This window comes from Carettochelys insculpta, chromosome 10, assembly GCF_033958435.1.
Source record: "Carettochelys insculpta isolate YL-2023 chromosome 10, ASM3395843v1, whole genome shotgun sequence".
NCBI lineage: Eukaryota > Metazoa > Chordata > Testudines > Carettochelyidae > Carettochelys > Carettochelys insculpta.
In genome coordinates, this window is record NC_134146.1 from 5,009,473 (window position 1) to 5,029,227 (window position 19,755).

Genomic DNA, 19,755 nt, shown 5'->3' on the forward strand with positions numbered 1-19,755 from the left:
ACAGATGTGTCACACTGCATTGATGCTGTTCCCTGGGTTTTACTGAATCAGATTTGGATACAAACACTCAAATTAAAATGTTCTAAATTAGATTTCTGCAAATCTCTAATAGATGTTTAAAATTCATGGTGACTTACAATCTCTCTTGTGATTGTATCTGCAAGGACACTACTTCTATATCTATACTTCTACTACCTATACCTCCACCCATGTCTTGACACCTCTGTTTCACCCACAGCTCAACATCAATGACACAACACACAGGTGTAATTACCATAAAGATCAGGGCATAAACTATTTGTGAAAAACAGAAGAAGGCCCAAAATGACACAAGACAACTTCCACGATTTAGTGAGTTGCTCATTTTCCTTCGTTCATTACCACCAGATAAACACATGACTGGAATCAGAGGTAACTGAAGGTGTGGGACCCCAGGAGGAAGTGTGATGCAACATCAAAGGCAGAAGAAAAATCATGATGGAATGAATCCTGCTTGTCTTACTCTTGCAAGGCCTCCCTTGACTTTGTGGAATACCTTTCCTGAGTAAAGCCAGCAGAGTTTGGCTAACTTGTGCATTGGAGTGTTTTCTCTTGCCCTTCCAGTGTTGTCTAAATCTCCAACAAGAATTTGGAAGTTTGTAGAGCTAAAAACATCAAGACAAGGCTTTAAATACACGTTTTTCATAAAAGTCAATAGAAGTGAAGTATTCTGGTAAAGTACTTTTTATTTATTTACAATATTTATTTTTCTATTTGTACATACCTACAGCAACATCAAAAATTATTCACAAAGCTTAATTGGCTGTAAAAAATGTCATTTAATCAGACATTTGACCTATCATCTTGATATTATGAAAAATGTTAACTTTTCTCCCTGGCAGTATCCAGATTGTCTGAGCAACATTTTTAAGTTTTCTGGTATACTTATGGCCACATTAAAAAAAAACATTTCTAAAAACATGCATGCTTAAATTTGCACACTTGAGTGTACAATTTTAGTCACCCAATTTTTTGAAGGCTAAAACTCAGATTTCCTTTCAGACATGTGAATAGGGGAACATGCAAAAACTTGAGCACATGAAAACGTGCATAAAATATCAGGAATGCAGATTTAGAGTTCAAGCTCATGGTATTTTGAAAATTTAGACCCCACATGTTGAAGTGTTTTCTCAGTGTTACCAAAAACTATGGTCCATTTTAGTTTTTAAATTAGGCTTTTATTTCTGAGATACGGGCTATTGTCAGAGTCTTGCACATTCATACTTGCCTCTCTGTGCAGATCCATTACTAAGAGATTTGTAGCAATAAAAAGAAATAGCCACTGACTTATTGCCATGGCCAAATTGGGAAAAAAGTGTCAGGTGTCCACTTGTGTCTTTCAGAGGGGGAAAACAATTACAATGAACTTATATAAAACTGTGTTTTTCTTTGCAACCAAAGGCTAACAGTTCTCCAATACACAACATTCCAACTCTGGGCCCAACTGTGATGACCTTTCATGCACTCAAGTAGTTTTCTTTAATTAACAGGACTACTCAGAAATATAAAGCAATTATAATCTGACTCTGCTTAGAAATAAAGAGTAAAGGTTTGTGAAAACTGGTTAGTGGAATTACAGTTCTGTCATCTCGACCTGAAGCTCAAACTGCATAAGGATGCTTGTAAGACAGACTTGAATTCTTCAGTTTGTGCTATAGTGCTAAGCAGACATAACTTTAATAGAGCCAAAATTCCCACATGCTATTTCCAAAATTGAAAACCAGGAAACAGATATTAAACATACCGCAGTAGGACTGTAGTAACCTTGAGTTGCAATCACATTGAGAGTCTTGCTGCTCTCAGTTCTATTTAACTTCTGAGGCTCAATTTAGTAAAAATATAGGGTCTGATTTTCAGTGCAGTCTTCGATGTTTTCCCTTTCTGTGCTCAAGATTGAGAGGATGTGAATTAGCAGCCACAATTTTCATCACAATTTAATTATAAACATAATTTCCACCATTTAGATGTCCAAATATCTGACTGCAACATGGAAAGTAAGTGGTGTTTCTACAAATAACTACCACTTACTGACTGTAGGCACACAAACAAAGGCCAGGTTTTGATAATATAATTCTTTAAATTCAGTAAAACTGGGCTACTATCCATGTATCTGAATTCCTGGATATGTCTGTGCATATATATTGCTATTACTGTAGCACTCTCACTGGTAGAGAATTTTCTAATAATGTGTCCATTCTCCTAAAATCCAACCTATTCAAACTGCTCATATTATGGAGATGTATTTATAAAGCAATTAACTGAATCTGGAAGTACAGGTATGACTAAATAAGTCCCTTAACCCATAACTTGTCAGGTCCTCTTGGTATCTTCAAAATCCACATTCTGCAACACATTACCTGTTTGATGCACCTTGGTTTCACTGTCAGCTGGTATTCTTTATGACTGAGACAAACCAATCCTTCAGCAAGTCTTTTAGCAAGACCTTGGACTTCACAGCAATAGGCTCATTCCCCTGAGCCAGTGCTGTTATTAACACCTACCCTATTTTTTTTCTGGCAGAAGATCAACCCAACAGTTATGCAACTAGTGAGAGTCCACCCTTATCTTCTAAAACTGTAAAGAAAACACAAGCAGGACTGTTGACCAGTTCTACTGAGCTGAAAATGACACCAATACCTATTGACTGTGTGGCAGTAAACTGTTAGCGCTTAGATTTTTTCATAGTACAGAATGTGCGGACTGTTATTTGGGTCTACTGTACTTCTCAATTTCTCTCTTCAAAAAGGAGGCGTAATATAAATTAAGCTGAGGTTCAGAAATGCATATGTTTTACTTAAAAACATTCATCTGTTCAAAATTCAAAATAAACTTTATGGGATACAGTGTGTTTTTTTAAATAACATTTCATTCAAACTGTATATAATTCATTAAAGTACTCATACAGCAAACAATGGTTAATCCTTGAAAATGTGTAGAAAAAAATTTCACACAAAAAAGGAAAACAAAATTGAGGTATCACACCCACACACATACACCCAAACACACATACAGGCTGCAGCAAAAGCAGAAAATTGTAGGCCCAAAAGAAAATGATGACTGATTGTTCAATTAGAGTGTCCAGGTAGCTCAGGGAAAAAAAAAAAGAAAACACCCCCCCACCCCACCCCATAGTCCTCTGAGTAAAGAACTACCTCAAGAAAGTTCAAGTGCATTGGAGACCTGATCACCTAAACTGTTTCTGCAAAGCAGCTCCCTGCACCTGAGAGAAATGCAGCCCAAGGTGACTTTGTGCAAATATAAGGAATCAGTTGAGGCTATTTCCTGTTAGTCCTTAAACACACGAGGGGTGTCCAAAGAGTCCATTAAGTCTCTGATCATGCAAGATACTGCTGGAGTGCCGTCTTCGCCCTGAAATCACAAATACTCCATTAATCATTGAATCTGGATTTCAAAAAAAAAAACCAGACACCCACTAGACTTTCACGGCTAATACTTACCCCGCGAGATTCTGTGTACAATGCCAGTGAGAGAGAGAGGAAGGGTTAGACCAGCAATAAACAGCTGAACTCTTAATACATTAAGCTGGGAAAGCCTGAAGTTCCTCAGCAAAAGTACAGCCTAACGCCATATTTGCTGGTTTCTTCAGTGAGGAGGAAAACTGTTTCATGGTACATGAGCAATGAATAGAACCAAACATTGTGAGCTGGCAGCAAGGTAAGAATCCCACCTTATTCTAATGGGATCTAATCCACTGGTCTGGACCCCACCCCAGAAGGTGACAACACAGAAGGAGGGCTTAAGCCCCCTTTTAAGCCAGGATTGCATTAGTTGCTTATATTAAGTTACTGTTCCCCTCTCACTCCTAGATCCCTTTAGAGTCACTGCTTTCCAGGATACAATGCTCTATTCCCTAGCTATGGGCTGAACTCTTTGGTCCAAGATGTGTAACTTTGCATATGGAGGTACTTAAATGCTCCCTTGAAATAATTACTTACACAAAACAATCAGTTTCACATTGCAGTTAGCTGTAACATACTGTGAACTCTCCCAAAAGTGAAGACAACCTCTGTGTAAGCTTAAAAACTTGTGTTTCTCATCAAGCAGTAGGTGGCCCAATAAAAATACTTTACACAAGTTGCCTCCTTCACATTCCAGGACTGACATGGCTACAATAGCATTGGATACTACTAAAGTTACATATTAAATGTGCAAGCCTGGACAAATAATATTCAAGATTTAAACAAAATAGATGAGGATCCTGAAATCTCACTAATTTTAATAAAATATGAAATACTAAGAGTTCCAGAGACATGAAACAATGCTAATGTGTAAATGTGTGCTGCTGTTTTTGAAATAGGGAGAGAGAGCGCGCTTGTGAGTGGGTAAGCATTTTGGTGTCTGTCCTGCTTTAGAACTTGTCATAAATCCTATTTAGCAAGCATTCCTCAAATAAATAGATGAACATCATTTTTTATATGTGGAAGGACTCATCAATGTAAAGGAAAAATCTGACACATGCACAAAAAGAGCTGGTTTCTGGCATGTACTACTGTCTCATGGATTTCTTCTGCTGCCCAAATGCTTTCAAAACAAGATATATTTTTAAAAACAAGCACAGAATTCCCTCACATCTATTTGGGAGGTTCTTTAATACCTACTTGTCACAAAGGTTTGGATCTGATGACTGACTCAGTTTGTGTAGGATATCTACTATTCCGATATCTCGTAGCTTGTCTTGGCGTTCTTGTGAACCTAAAAAAAAAAAAATCAATTAATTGGGGATAACATCATACAACTGATTTATTAAAAAGGACTGGAGGCAGGTATGAGCTATGAGGGGGTATAATATGTAGACAAAGTAAAATGCTGTGCTAAGTACTCCCTTAAGTCTACTTAACCTATAGCTGTCCTGTCTTTATTTTTCAAGAAACGACTCAATTTTTTCCTGCAATTTTTTTCACCTGAATAAATGAGAGAAAATTAAACAGGCAAGAACCTTAACAGATTTTGTGATAAACTAAGGTATTTGACTTGGAGTGTTTTTTTCCTTTCCAACTCTGTCTCTTGACTACGTGTACAACATAACTCAGTCCTGAGAGTCCACCAATGCTATTCCACAAACCCATAGGATGTTGTCTTCTGTGGTCTTTTCATCCCAAGAATCTCAGGAAGTGGAAGCCACCTTCCTGCCTCACATATGGCTGCTCCATATTTAACCCCTCAATTTTATTCCAACCATTGAGTTGGAAGCAGAGTGAACTTTCTGCCTTTGTAATGGCAGCTACCACACAGAAGTCCTTTGTCTAGGTGCTCCTAAAAAGGTCATGTGTGTAACAGTTCCAGTTATGACCACATGTACAAGGAAACAGCATAGAACCCGGCAGGGCTGGGGATTTGCTAGACCAGTGACCAGAGCGGGAAATGGATCAGCTCAAAATGAAACTGTAAAGCAAGGGATGAGAACTGCACCTCTGGTAACTCATTGCCATTCTGCTACTTTTACAGAAGAGCCATCAACCCTCCATGGGAGCCTGGTCTGCTTCGAAAGTGACTTTCTCACCCTGAATCCAGCATAGGATTGGAGAGATGCTATCAAGCATCGGAGGAGGCTGCTGAAGTGACCAAATTGGGACAGCCTCTAAAAAAGCTTTGCAAGTGTGTTCCTAAATCTCTACTCAGCGTAGACATGAGATGCTCACCTGGGCAGAGCAGCCTGCCATGAACTGATAGCAGAAACAAGAGGCAGTAGCGCCTCACCCAGGTTAGTTCCTGCCTCCATGCTTGTTATTAATACACGGATAAGAGGGATTTCCTATTTATGACCCTACACAAATTTATTACAAACTGCTGGAAGAAGCTTGTATCCACCAACAGCAAATTGCACGCCAGCACATTGGTGTCATCCCAATCACCACTATGTGAAATTCAAAATGAAGACCAGGAAGTAGAAACAACATTTCAAAGAGCATTTTTACAAGAAGCCTGAACATTCTTTGAGATATGCTGGAGCATTAGAAGTAAGACTGCTTTATTGTTTTCCCTTTTAGTGCAGCATCCCATACAAATGAGGCATGCCACAATGTTGCAAGCCAAATGCAAACAGAAAACTTTTAGAGAGGTTGGCAGGAAGATGAAGGGTAGTTTATGGATGATTAAATCAATGTCCATTCGGAAGCAAAGAACAGGAATGCCTGTGGTTGTTACCAGAGATTCACATAGCTGCCTGGACATTTCCTGAAAAAATCCCAAGATTTATAGAGGGCTGGGGGCCAATCAGGAGTCATAATCCTGCTGTCTGTCAAACCCCATGGTCTGCGTACAAAGCTGGTTAAGGGAAGTGGGGTACAAGCTAGTTATAGCTGCTGCTGGGTGGCAGTTTGGCAAGGTCAGCAGCTTGGTGGTTCTAGACCCACTGAGCCTCACAACTGTGAGAAGACAGGCTACTGGGCTAGACGAACCACTGATCTGACGCAGCTTGTCTGTTCTTACCGTTTTGGAACTGGTTTCAGTGCTTGATGTATGACTGTTTCACTACTGAGGTTTCCTTTTGCTGATGGCAGCTGGCCTGCCTGACAATGGTTTCGTATCTTTTTACCTCATACAGGTTCAGAATAAAGGTTATTTTATTTAAAAAAATATGATTATTACTGCATTATGCCACACAGTACATATTTAAAACAATAACGGTAAACACGTAAGGGGCAACCAGTCAGTTGTGTCCAAATGTCATTTCTCAATACATTCATCTACTCAAGCCGTTCTAGAAATGGAGTTCTTGGCCCCCCATCCTCCACTGGATAAGCAGCCATGTCATTCACAAGCACTATGCCTGGAAATCAATTCTGTCCCCACCCCCATTTCATTAAGTGGTAATGGCAATACCTCATTTGCTGCAAACCTTGTACAATCACCCCTTCCTCTTCCATTGGGTAATGCAAGTCCATCATATGGTTTCAGAAAACATCCCCAATCTGTGTTGTCCTTCAAGAACCATTAAGCTGTGTCACAGCAACCATCTGGAATCTTAGGCTCATTGGCCCACCCAGAGTGAATCCCATGCAACGGCGTGAAACACCAGGGCTAGCAAGCAGGGCAGTTGCCTAAGGTGGGCCTTGGCCTTTTTTATGCAGAGAAACAGTTCCTGTGGCACAGGCAGTGCTTTTTCGTTTGCTTTTTTTTTTTTTCTTTTTAAAAAAGTAGCCAATACTCAGCCAGCTCCCTGACACACACTCATCCCGTCCCCTCTTCAGCCAGTCCCATGGCTGGGGGTGCCAATGTGCTGGTACTCAATACCCATAAGTACAGGGACAAAAAATGCACTGGGTACAGGTAATCCCTGGAATTTTAACAGTGGGTCAGCTAACCTCAGAAAGAAAAGCTGAGAATCCTTGGTCATCACACTCATGCTGGATCTTGTATCTAGATTTTAAGTTCACTGGGGCACTAACTGTACTGATCCAAGGTGCACATAGCACAATGGGACTTAGTCTTGACTACCACCTAACATTTGCCATTCTTTCCCATGAAAGGATTTTGTTTAGACAATATTTTCTGTTTAAGACAATACCTGACGGTGCAAGAGTCTCTTACCTTCTTCTTCATTCCATATGAGATTAGATATGCAAAACATGGCAGCAAGCTGAAGTTTAGCATTCGAATGACTCTAAATATGGAAACAGAATTTTTGGAGTTTCAGAAGCTAAATTACTACGGAGCTTTTTACATTTTCTAAGAGTCACATAAGCACTGAGGTAACAAATCATGGACAATTCCTCATCCATAATCTGCACCAAAGGAACTGCTACTATTTAGTGCAGGCAGGTACTGTGTTCCTTGAAGGGAGAGTTACTTTCTCTTAATTTCAAAACAGATTCTAGATTCACCATATTGCACTTGCTACACTAACCATGCAGCAAAGTGTCTCTTGCTGCTGCGACTCTCCCACATGACATCACGTCCAGTCCAGCCCAGCCTACTGGCAATCAGGAAGACTGAACCAGCTACACTGCTCCTGAGCATCACTGTGTTTTCCTCAGATTTGCTTTCTGTTTCTTGCCTCTCACTCTCAAGCAGATGGGATGAGCCTGCTTCTAGCCATGAGCCCCTCTGGATTGCTGTTTCTGTTATGTCTTGAGATACCAGCATGCTCTTTTCACTAGTCATAAAATACTTGTTTTGATTCTGCCTTGCCCTTGTTGTTCAAGAGGCACCAAATGGAAGGACGGCTATGTCCAACTGTGCCCTCATTCCTACAGCAACTAGCCTGGTCCTTAATAGTACTGGAGGAACATTTCTGTTTAGATTCCTTCTGCTCACCTTTCTTTGTTAATTATTTTTCTGAACAAAGCCCTGTCTCTCAGAATTTCTACGAAAGTTCCAGCAGAAGCCTCTAGAACACTACTTGGAGTCTGGAACTTCAAGACTCAGCATAAACCAGTGAGTCACTACCCTGTCAACCTAGCCTTCCAGAGATCTGTCAGCAGCCAAAAAACCTTGTGCTGTGATGCAGCTGCACTACAAGGGATGCTCCTTGCTATGGCTGCCCAATATTCCCTAGTTGCTGAGCTTGGTGGAAAACAGAGCCTGAAGCAGAACTGGTTGCATAACAAAAAAGTCAGTCCTGCTGCTCACAGACACACCTCTTCATTCTCTTCCAAGGCTTAGTCGTCCCTTTAATAATGAGTTTATGGCACACATGACAGGTGTCATAGGACTGGTAGGTTGAGAGGATTCCTACATGTGGGAAACTGAGCAGGCTCGGAGAGGGTGGAGACCCCAAACATTTGGAGCTGGGCTCTCTGAGTTAAAATTATTGGTTGTATGACCCCAACTCAAACAGATCTGGATCCCCATTGAGGAGAGTCAAGGATGGAGGTGGTACTCCTTCCCAGAGCCCTTGTGCGCAGGGCTAACCCAAGCCGTCTAGCATTGCTACTCTGGAATGTTCCTTCACGTCCCCTGGAGATCATGCCTCACAATTAGAAAACCTCTTGAAGCCAGTGCTAAAGGGAAAGCAGAAATCTCGTGGGGGAAGGAGGGACACATGACCCTGCATTCCCTCTGCCTGCCCCCCAGTTGTCATTTCCAATGTGCCATGTTGCCTCTGCATTGCCTAGTTCAAGAAAACCAGCAAAGGTATGAGCGTCTCTCAGTGTATCCCAATGAGATGCTAACAGATCAGTATTCATATCTCACAGGCAGGATAAACAAACAAATACAGGAGTCCATGTTTGCTTCAGCTAAGGGTCAAACAATAGAGCAAATACCTGAGAGACTGAAGAAGCGTTCAGGCTGTTCTGCAAGGTACTTCTTTTTAGGAGGCTATTGAAGATGCAGTCTTGCTAGGGGTTATGTGGGGATGTGAGGCATATTGTGCTACTGTATTGTTTTGCACTTTGGTTTTGCAGTTGCCTTTTTGATTTACTCTGTTACAGAAATGTCAAAAGTCCCCAGGATGCAGAGATGGAGCCTCTTGTACAACTAAACACTGATATGAAATATGCAGGACAGCCCTGGGAGCTGAAGGAAAGGAGGTAGGCCAAGAAGCACTATGCAAGGGTTAGCATGGCCCTAGGGGGCAGCTTCGTGTCCCTGCAAGTACCTGAGATCTGTGGAATGGAGTCTTTGCTCCCAAACAGCCACCACAAGGGAACATTTTTCAAAAACGCTACCTGATACAGCTGTCTAATTAAAGCTGAAACACCTTCCATCCCATTGGAGTCCAGTGCTACAGATGTACTGTAGTACCCTGTAAGGCTGCTGTGAGAGGCCTAATTTTTGGATTCCCCTTTTGACTGAATTGCCAGCCTTAATCCTGCATTCATGTAATGTTTGGACTGAACCAACACATATGGCTTCTTCATAGAAGGGAGAGAGGGAGAAACCCAAAGAAATTCCCCATACCATGTAATACTTAATTTTCTGCAGGATGTCATCATTGGTCATAATGAGTTCTTTTGCTGTCGTTCCATCAGCTATGTTGGCAAGTATACATAATGTCTGAAAAAGAGAGAAATTTATCATTTGCAATCCATCTATGAATGGTAACTTTCTTGACTTTTCTAACCTTTCATGGTGAATGTTTCTTTCTAGATTGGAGCTTCTAGATTGTGTACCAGATACTTTGATGGCTCAATGCCATTGGGTCCTCTGGTGTTATGCCAGCAAAGAGTTTAACTCAGAGTTCTTATGTAAACCACACCAACAGAATAGTCAGTCATTTTAGTCTTCATTTTGATCACAAGAGAGGAACTTGAAACAAATCTGAAGGTGATTTGTGCGAAGGAAAGGAAGGAGAGAGAGTTGCAGAATAAGGACCATAGACTTCAAAGAGCAGATTAGTAAATTCAGAGAACCAGAAGAAAGTTAAGGAAAACCAGAATTCAGAACTCGGAGTTTCTTAGGAAGAGAATAGTATAGGCACTATAAAACTACCCCTGGGCAAAGGAAAGGCAGGAAGAATAAACGGCTAATATGGCTCTATCAGGTACTTCTTATTGACCTGAAAATCAAAAAGGAATCTTAACAAAAAAGAAGAAGTGGATGGACTGCTGAGGAGTACAGAAAATAGTAAGAAGCATGTAGAGACAAAAGTCAGAAAGGCTAGGACACAAAATGAGTTACACTTACCAAGAGACATAAAATGCAAGAAGAGGTACTTAAAATATAATAGGATTAAGAGAAAGAGCCTTAATTTAGTAGCAAAGGAGAGCTAATAACTGATGATATCAAAAGGCTGAGATGTTTGATACCTATTTTGCATAAGTTTTCATTAAGAATGTTAACAGCGATACTCAACATAAAAAGGAAAGAATAGGTTGAATGCTTTTTAGATAAGTTAGATGTATTCAAGACAGCATGATTAGATGAAATTCACCCTAGGGTACTTAAGGAATTAGCTGAAGTAATCGCAGAACCATTAGCAATTATCTTTAAGAACTCAGGGAGGATGGAGGTGACATCCCAGCGGACTGGAGAAGGGCAAAATAATATCTATCTTTAAAAGGGAGAAATAAAGAGGACTCAGGAATTACACACCCGTCAGCCTTCAATATGTGGAAAGACACTGGAACAAATTATTAAATAATAGATTTGTGAGCATCCAGATAAGAAATGTGAAGACTAGCCAGAATGGACTAATATGATTAACAAACCTAGTATCTGTCTTTAATGCCGCACTCATACGCAAACTAAGGAAATGTAATCAAGATTCATTTACAATAAAGTGGGTGCACAATTAATTGAAAGAATGCACTCAAAGTAATTGTGAATGGTTTATTGGGAGAGTACATCCAGTAGGCTCAGTCTTGGGTCCGGTAGTATTTTCAGTGGTGATTTGGATAATGGAGTGGACAGTATGCTTATAAAAGAATTGCGATGCAAATGTGCATTTCTCTTAGGTGCATGCGTGTCCAATGAGCAGCAACTAGAGCCTGTTGCTTAATAGCAAGTTGCCTAACAGCACCTGTAGAAGGGCAGTGCTCATGCCTTATGGGCATGGGCTCCTACCCTGGCGAGATGAGGCATCACTGCTCTAATCCTTTTCATTCTTCTGCACCAAAAGCCCATGAGAGGAGACTTCAAATATCACCAGAACAGTTAGAGCCATACTAAGCCTAAGCTTCCAGCAGTGAACAGAAATGCACAGTCTGGTTCTTAGCACAGCTGTTACTTTCTCAGGACTTACTTAATTTTACAGATATCATGGTACAATATTCAAGGTAAGTTATTTATAATCCCTAATAGGGACGACCTGTCAGAAACACACCACTTCCTGAATGCAAACACCTTCAACCTTCTGCAACACTTTTACCCAGCTAAGATGAACACAGCAAACATTAAAGGATACCTGTTCCTTGACCTCAATATTGTGTTCTCCTTCCAGAATAAGTGTCACTGCTTGCATGATTTGCTTGCCATGGGTGCTCATTATCTGGTCTATATGCTGCCAAAAGCAATTAGAGATACACAATTAGTATGCATTTTCCAGAGAAAAGAACAAAAACAGGCATGTTCTTATTGTGAAAGCAAATAGAAATAGCAGCAGCATTTATAGGTGCCAGTATATTTATGCAAGGTCAAATGTGAGAAATCATCACAGCAGAAAACAGAGGAATTATTTTCCTTTTCATTGCTTTCACCAACCCTTGTCCCAGGAAGTAGAATAAGGAATAATATGTGTGATCCTATTTCCACTGAAGCCTGGTGAATATACAAATACCAACTACCCAGAGATGGACAGTGAAGTGAAGGTTTAGAGGTGACTTTATCATTGCCTAGAGCCACTCATGCTTGGAGGAGGTCTAGTATGCAGGAGGACCCATCTAGCAGAAAAAGGCATAACACCATCCCGTGGCTAGAAACTAAAGTCAGAAAAATTCAGATTGGAGGTAAACTCTTTCATATCCAGCAGTCCCAGGACTGGGAGGTTGCCTGATATTAGAATGTTCTGGACAATAGAGATGTATACCTAGCAATGCATAACAATAGAGAAAAACAAGATTGGATATTAAGAAATAAAGTTCTCTGCATACATTTTTGTTTACCCACAACAGTAGTATTGTACACTGTAGACTTACGCTGTATTTGCTGCATTTATTTTATTTACTTCCACTATACAGTGCTTATGAAAAAAGTAACCTAAAACATACTTATGGTTAAAATGCCAGTTATCTGAGAGTTCTAGATAATAGAATGCCAGATATGAAAGAGTTTACTGTTAAATGCGAACGCTTAACTGAGAGGTGATTATGGACTGGAAGAGATTACCAAGGATATGGTACATTCTCCATAACTTAGAGTGAAAGTCAGGTTTAGCCTTTTTGTTTTGTTTTTTGTTTTGTTTTGTTAACAAAAATACTGCAGGTCAGTGACAAGTCATTGGGCTTGATGCACGGATTACAGCACTATGGAAATTCTGTTGTGATGTGGTATGGCAGAAGCTCAGTGTAAAGAACTGTTAAAGGTCCTTTCTGGCCTTCTGAAAAAAATAAGTCTACACAGGAATAGCTGGGGTCATAATCAGGGCTACAGAACGACTTTAACTGATAGTTAAGACACCATTTTACAGTGCAGTTACAAAACAAAGACTTTTACTTGTAAAATGAGCTAATTCAATACAACAATTGAGAATCAACAATTACAGAACTCAAAAGTTGCACTTTTCACAGTGTCACTTTGCATGACAGCAGCACACTTTTCTACATTCCTATTTAGAGGTCCACCTTGCCAATATTTACTGCACTTTGCCTCTATTTTTTGTGGTGTGGGTCTCTTGTTTTTCTTCCATACGTATCTCAAGCATTTTACTCCTTGCTATGAGAGTTCACATACTTAAATCTTGTATCTTACTCTAGCCTGTAACATGAATATATCAGCTAAGTGAATCCACAACCCAATAATCAAAATCAAAGACTGAAGCAGCTGTTTAGAATGACAAAGAGGAGAAAAATGAAATAACTCAGACGCTTGGGGCTTATCTCTACAGCACTGGCTGTGTGCACTAGAGAGTACTCTAACTGTATGATCTGCTGGTACAGGACACTTAGCTCCCCTTGATACCAAGGTATATTTCAGGACAGTCTACATGGGGTGGGCGTGGCATGTTGTAGTACTCTCCAAATCACACACCTTAATGTGCTCTACCAGCACTGGGCAGACAAGCTGAAACATGGGTATCCTAAAGATCTCTGAATCTCCATAAGCACCCTAAGCTCATTTCAAAATGTAAACCACTTCTGTTAGCTGACCTCTTAAAGCTTTTAAAAAGGTGTTCTTCTCTGTCAGAAACTTTTCTGAACACAAACAGAATCAAACACCCAACAAAAAAAAGTACTGATGTATTATCTGCAGACATAACTCAGGAGAATAAGACCCAGCTGGATATACAGCACTCTCTCTTTACTGAGGGTTTTCGCTTCATTTCACCATATGCTTTTTTGACCATTTGTGTTTGAGTTCAGGTACTGCAACAAATGCGCAATGGAGGCCTCACAGGTTAAACAATAATATTCAAATGGGAACTTAAAGGGAAGGGTGATTTATCCTTCAGTCCTATGAAATCACTGGGCAGAGTACTATGCATGACAGATTTAAAATGCATCTTCTATGACTGCTGGCTTAGCATTATGAAAGCAACTTTTCTGGAGGATCTGTGTGTGGTTTTACTTACCGGGCGAGTAGACAGAAGATTTCTTAGCAGTCCCAAAGTTTTCATTAGCACATTTACATCTGAATCAGAGAGTAACTGGAATAATTGCTCCGTACTCAAACCTCGTAAGATGTCTGCTTTGATCTTTTGTTCTGCTTGAAATGCCATATTCTGAAGGACAGATAAATAAGGAAAAACTGAGCCACACACTTTATATTAGCATTTCTCTTTCACTTAGAATCTGTCTCAAAGTGTGTTTTCCATGTTGTCCATGAAAGAATTACTATCATCTTCAATCCACACAAAGTAAGCCTGTGAGCAATGCAATCATTCTGCTGTACCTGGAGCTCTCTGAGATTTGTTGTCCTACCTGTAGCGCATTTCAAGTGATTCACAGGCAATGTCTCTTCAACGTGGCAGTACCCAGAGTCCAGTGCCACAACATACTGTCGAACTGCCATGCTCAGGGAAACATCTGAGGGCAGTGTCTACCGTATCACAAAGATGTATACAAAGCCCCAAGTCATTGCTCTGCAGATGTCAACAAGAGGGACATATACTGAGGTTGCCTGGGCTCTCAAAGAATGTGCTGTCCCATTGCATACAAGAGGGACATCATTCATGTTTTAGCAGAATATGATGCACACTGGGATCCCTTTTGATAGTCTCTGTGTGGAAATAAGTCTCTGTAGATTGATGGCAAGGTCCTTATGCATAAATAAGAACATCACCTCTTCCCACCCGGTGTGTGGTTCAGGGTGGAGCACAAGTACATGGATACTTGTGTGAAAGTCTGACGTGTGGGTGGTGTTTCCTGACCAAAGGGGAAATTCCTTATTGTTCACACCAGAATATCTCTATGTTCCACTTTCCTGCATTGCCTTTCCCATCGAGTCCTTCCTGTTCTTCATCAATATGACCCGGACTTGCGGCAAACAAAACAGCAGTTGGGGTAATCTGCAGTTTTTGAGGGTGATGGCTTCCACACAGTGCTGTAAGGAGCTTGCTTCTTTCTGTGTGTTGATGTTACAGACTGTCTCCATGTTGTCTGATAACATTTAGACTGAATGGTTTCAAAAGCGAAGTAGGATGTCTGTAGGCCAGCATGACAGCTCTCAACTCCAACACACTGATGGGCAGAGTTCATGTTGGTTGGGAGGCAAAGGACAAGTGTCTTTGGCACCCTTCCTAAGTATTCTCTGATGCTTACAGGGCAGCTCCTAAATATTGTTGGTGGTAAAACTCTCATGGGGATGGCTGTTGAAAATGTGGCTTGCTGGATTTCCACTTACATCATAGATGTATATATGCGAAGCAACTGGAGAATGACTGGACAGTCTTAATGAGCAGAGGGACTCATCCATCTTTGTACTGAACAGCAGTGCACTTGAACAGGTGGTCTTCTGTAATTTCTTTGGTACCCTGAGGAAGAAAGCCAGGCCAACTACCTCATTACCATCTCCATCACCATGGATCCTCCATGTCTGCTGTATTGAAGGCCATCTATCTAGAAGATTTAGCCACCAGCTTTTCTTTATTAATGAGGTCCTAAAACTAATCCCTAGTATCCTTAGGCATTATCTCAGTGAAGTCTGTCAGCTTGTTCTAAAAACTAAAATCATATTTGGCCATTAATGCTTGCCAGTCTTCCAAAATCCCATTAGGAGTCAGATTGGGATGGTGAATGGAACCGCAGAAATATCAGTACTAGCTGATGCTGTAGAAACAGGGGTGGGACTCCAGAGAGCATCACTGACTGGTTCCAGAAGTACAGTTAAACCACCTGATGCCAAGAAGCAGGCTGGAGTAGCTTCTGTAACTTGGATCACTGGTGCCAAAAGCCCTGGATCTGACAGCACTAATGCATCAGAGGTGCTGATGCTGAAATGCCATGCTTTGCACTGGAGGTTCGTGCTGTCTTGCCCTTTGATGAAAATCTGAGCTGGTCCTTCTCAGAAGCAGACATCGGGGTCCAGAGCACAAAGTGACTCCTGACTTGGTAAGGGACAGTGACTTCTGTCTCCTCTGAGAAGGCTTGGATGCAGAGGTTGAACTGTTTCTCTTGTCTTTATGTGAATGTTTGTCTCTCCCATTTGCCCTGTCTCAAAGCTGATTGGGGAAGGTGGAAGCAGAGGCCCTGGAACTGGCCTGAACTGAACTCAAGAGGTTGCTCCTACCTTCTTCAGACTTATGTATAAGAGGGTTTCCCTGGTCACAGATCTCTCCATGAGGAAAGTTTCAAATCAGAAGTCCCCAAAAGACACTGTCTTACTGCGGAATAATCAGCAGATACTACACCTAGGCAGCACACGTTCTCCCCAAGCTATACAGACACCAAGCTGTCATGACAGTGACCAGGAGAGGTGGTTGATAAAATTCTTTTGAAGCTGGAATGTTTTGTCATACTCCTCCTCCCAATACTGGAAGACTGGGAAGAAGGGAGCGAGATGGTGGCGTACAGGAGCCACTCTTCACCCCAGGGGCAAGCGGAGATGTCCCAAATCAAAAGAATTGATCTCCAAATATTTCTCCTAAAGACAATTTATACGCAGAGAGAAGCTGAAGAAGCTGGTGCACACATTGAAGCTTTACGCCAGACCACAAGAGCTCAGAGGTAACTAAGATGCAAAGCATGAGAAGAATAGGGGTGCATGTGCAGACCAGACACTTGGGAAAAAATTCTCCACTGGTGGGGCTCATGGAAAGCATGTGCAATCCCTGAAGTACACTGCACGTAGGAGCAAGCACTCAAAGAACTCCAGATTATGAAGGACATTTTTGGATTTCCACATCCCTGACCAAGTCCGAAAGCTCTCACATTTTTCCTTTGTTTTAAATCTTCTTCCTTACATGTACCCAGTTATAGCCTTACCTTTGAACTAGTTATGCTGCTCAGTCAGCTCATGATTTATGTGCAGAAGTGAAACTGATATGAGGGTTGAATTTTGTTCTTGGTTTGATCCTTTGCATGATTTAATGGATTTATGCTTCATTTGATTTGTTGGAAATTACCACACTGTGAAGCTTACATGAATAGTTATGGACATAACTACACTGTCCAGAGAGACAGAGTGAGCGTGCATGCCCGTGTGTGTACAGAACACAAAGCAGCAAGATCATTTTTGGTTACTGAGTTATAAAGTAAGTGCAAGGTGACTGCAAACATTTACAAAAAGATTTCACTAAACTGGGTGACTAGAAACAACATGGCACATAAAATACAATGTTGATATGTGCAAGTAATATACAAGGAAACAAATAATCCCAACTGTACAAACAAAATGATGGGGTCTAAATTAGCTGTTCCCACTCAAGAAAAGAATGTTGAAGTTACCATGAATTGTTCTCTTAAAACAAAGGCTCACTGTGCCATGACATTCAAAAAAGAACCTCAGAACCGGTAGGAAAGGGATGTATAATAAAAATAGAAAGATCATAATGCCACTATATAAATTCATAATGTACCCACAGCTTGAATATCAAGTGCAGTTCTGATCACCACATCTCAGAAATATATATAATACAATCAGAAAGTGTGCAGAGATTGGGGAAATGAGACAACTTTCATACAAGCCTAAAATAGAGTGTTCAGCTTAGCAAAGAATCAACTACGGGTGAGAGGTGGGGCGCCAGTGGGGAATATGACATAGGTTTATAAAATCATGAACAGTGTGGAGAAACTGAACCGGGAAGCATTATTTATCCCTTCCAATAAACACGAGAATCAGAGGTCAGCCAATGAAATTAATATGCAGCAGATTAAAACTAAGCAAGAAATGACTACTTACTGTAACTGTCGTTCTGTGAGATATGATGCTGACCTGCATTTCACCTAGGTGTGTGCGCACGCCTACTGGGTTGTAGCCAGACACACTTGCCTCACACCTGTGGAACGGTACTGCTCATGCATTGTCTTTCTGGGCCCTCCCATGGCTATATGAGCGGGCACTAACCCGCTCTCCCATTCGTGCAGGATGCATATGACATGAAGGTGGTGGTGCAGAGTAACAACTGTACTTGTGCCCTGGACAAAGGAATCAAAATGAATGCTTCAGCTGCACTGAGGAGGGTGTGACAAGAGCCTGAAGTGTGATACAGACCACTTCCTCTCGTGGGACCAACTTTTCTTTCTCCAGTAGTCTCATTTTGGGCGGGAAAGGTTGTATAAAGGAATACAGTGGGCAATATTAATATTAAGTAGCCCTGGAATCCATGAAGGAATGTAAAGTATCACTTGTCCTGCCCAAGAACAGGATGTGCTTGTCAAAGGGCAAGTCCTCAGTGGTTTACTGGACAATCAGAAAGATCCCAGAGTTTCACAACCAGAAAACTCTCCTCTTAGCTACTGCTGAGGCCATGACATTGGCCATGGTGTCTACAATGTCACAGGCAGGCTGCAGGGTCATTTTGGTTACTAACCAGCCTTCCAAAACTAATGTCCACGACTAGACCTTGAACAACTGCTCATAGAATTTAGCCATGGGTTGCCAGTTGAGAAAAATCATACTTAGCTAGCAAAGCTCATCTATTACATGTCTTCATTTGCAGAGATGATGCGGTACAGGGCTTCTGACCCTGAAGAGTAAACCTCTTGGAATCTCTGGCCATTAGTGCACACTTGAATCTACAGTCCCGTTGGGCTCTGTCATCTACTCCCACTACAACCAGGAAACAAGGAGCATCCCACTGAGTTCAAGGTCACTGACAGGTAGAGCACTGGTTGACATTAGGGGAACGGCCAGAGACCTATGTCCTGGGTGTCATAGGGGTCCATTAATGCAGAGTAGGATGACTCCTCCAAACTGCATATTAGGGCTTTGGGATCTCAGCGACATTGGCTGAGACATGTCCTTGGGAACTAAAAGGCAATTTTATTAATCCATCATCCACAAAAGGCAGGAATCCAGTCCTGGCAGAAGCACTGGTACTGGAACATCCAAGTGCACTGACACTGAAGGCAATGAGAGTCGCTACAGGAGCATTTGTGGCATTGCCAAAGATGGTCCCAATGCCAAGGCCCCTGCACCGATTCTGGTAGCAGCTTCATTCCCACAATAAGGGGAGTATCTAGATGTGGTGCCGATGGACACAGAGATTCAGTGTCTCACTCCTTCAGAGAGGCAGTAGGTGACAGTCCTGGGAAAGACCTAGACCAACAACGAGGTTGCACCTAAAGGCAGAGCAGGTCTGTGACTGACTCATATAACTGATCACATGGACACAGTCGGTCCAGTAATTCCTGCATCAGTATCAGACCTAATAGATGCCCAGAGGCTAGAACCAAAGTCAACAATAAGGGATTTCTGCCCTTCCCGTATGGTAGTGGGGAAGGGTCAGCAGAATCAGTGCTTTTCTAAAGGAGGCAGAGAAAGTCTCTAGCTCTGGCACATTTGGCACACCTCAAGAGACTACACGTCTGCTTCTACTCCTGTTACTTCTTCATACAATGTACAGTCAACCCATGGAACTTGTTACCATAGGACACTGTGAGAGCCCAAAGCATAACTGAGCTCAAAAATAATTAGGTAAATTCACGGCTATTGGCCAAAACAGCCAGGGATACAATCTCATGCTTCAATACCCCTAAGCCTCCAACTGCTAAATGC

The 19,755-nt window shown here is 41.4% G+C and overlaps 1 protein-coding gene across 5 annotated transcripts in view; it reads right to left on the bottom strand.

Annotated features, from left to right (window-relative positions):
- Window positions 1–2,243: 2,243 nt before the first annotated feature.
- ARMC8 (armadillo repeat containing 8) overlaps window positions 2,244–19,755 on the bottom strand; it is a 138,223-nt gene continuing 120,711 nt past the window's right edge. For all 5 annotated transcript variants that reach the window (XM_075004059.1, XM_075004058.1, XM_075004057.1 and 2 more), the window contains 6 exons: window positions 14,171–14,320; window positions 11,849–11,944; window positions 9,904–9,999; window positions 7,591–7,663; window positions 4,659–4,752; window positions 2,244–3,408 (listed from right to left, as the gene is read on the bottom strand). In XM_075004059.1, coding sequence (XP_074860160.1) covers window positions 3,375–3,408; window positions 4,659–4,752; window positions 7,591–7,663; window positions 9,904–9,999; window positions 11,849–11,944; window positions 14,171–14,320 — 543 coding nt within the window. In that variant the 3' untranslated portion in view covers window positions 2,244–3,374. The remainder of the gene's footprint in view (window positions 3,409–4,658; window positions 4,753–7,590; window positions 7,664–9,903; window positions 10,000–11,848; window positions 11,945–14,170; window positions 14,321–19,755) is intronic.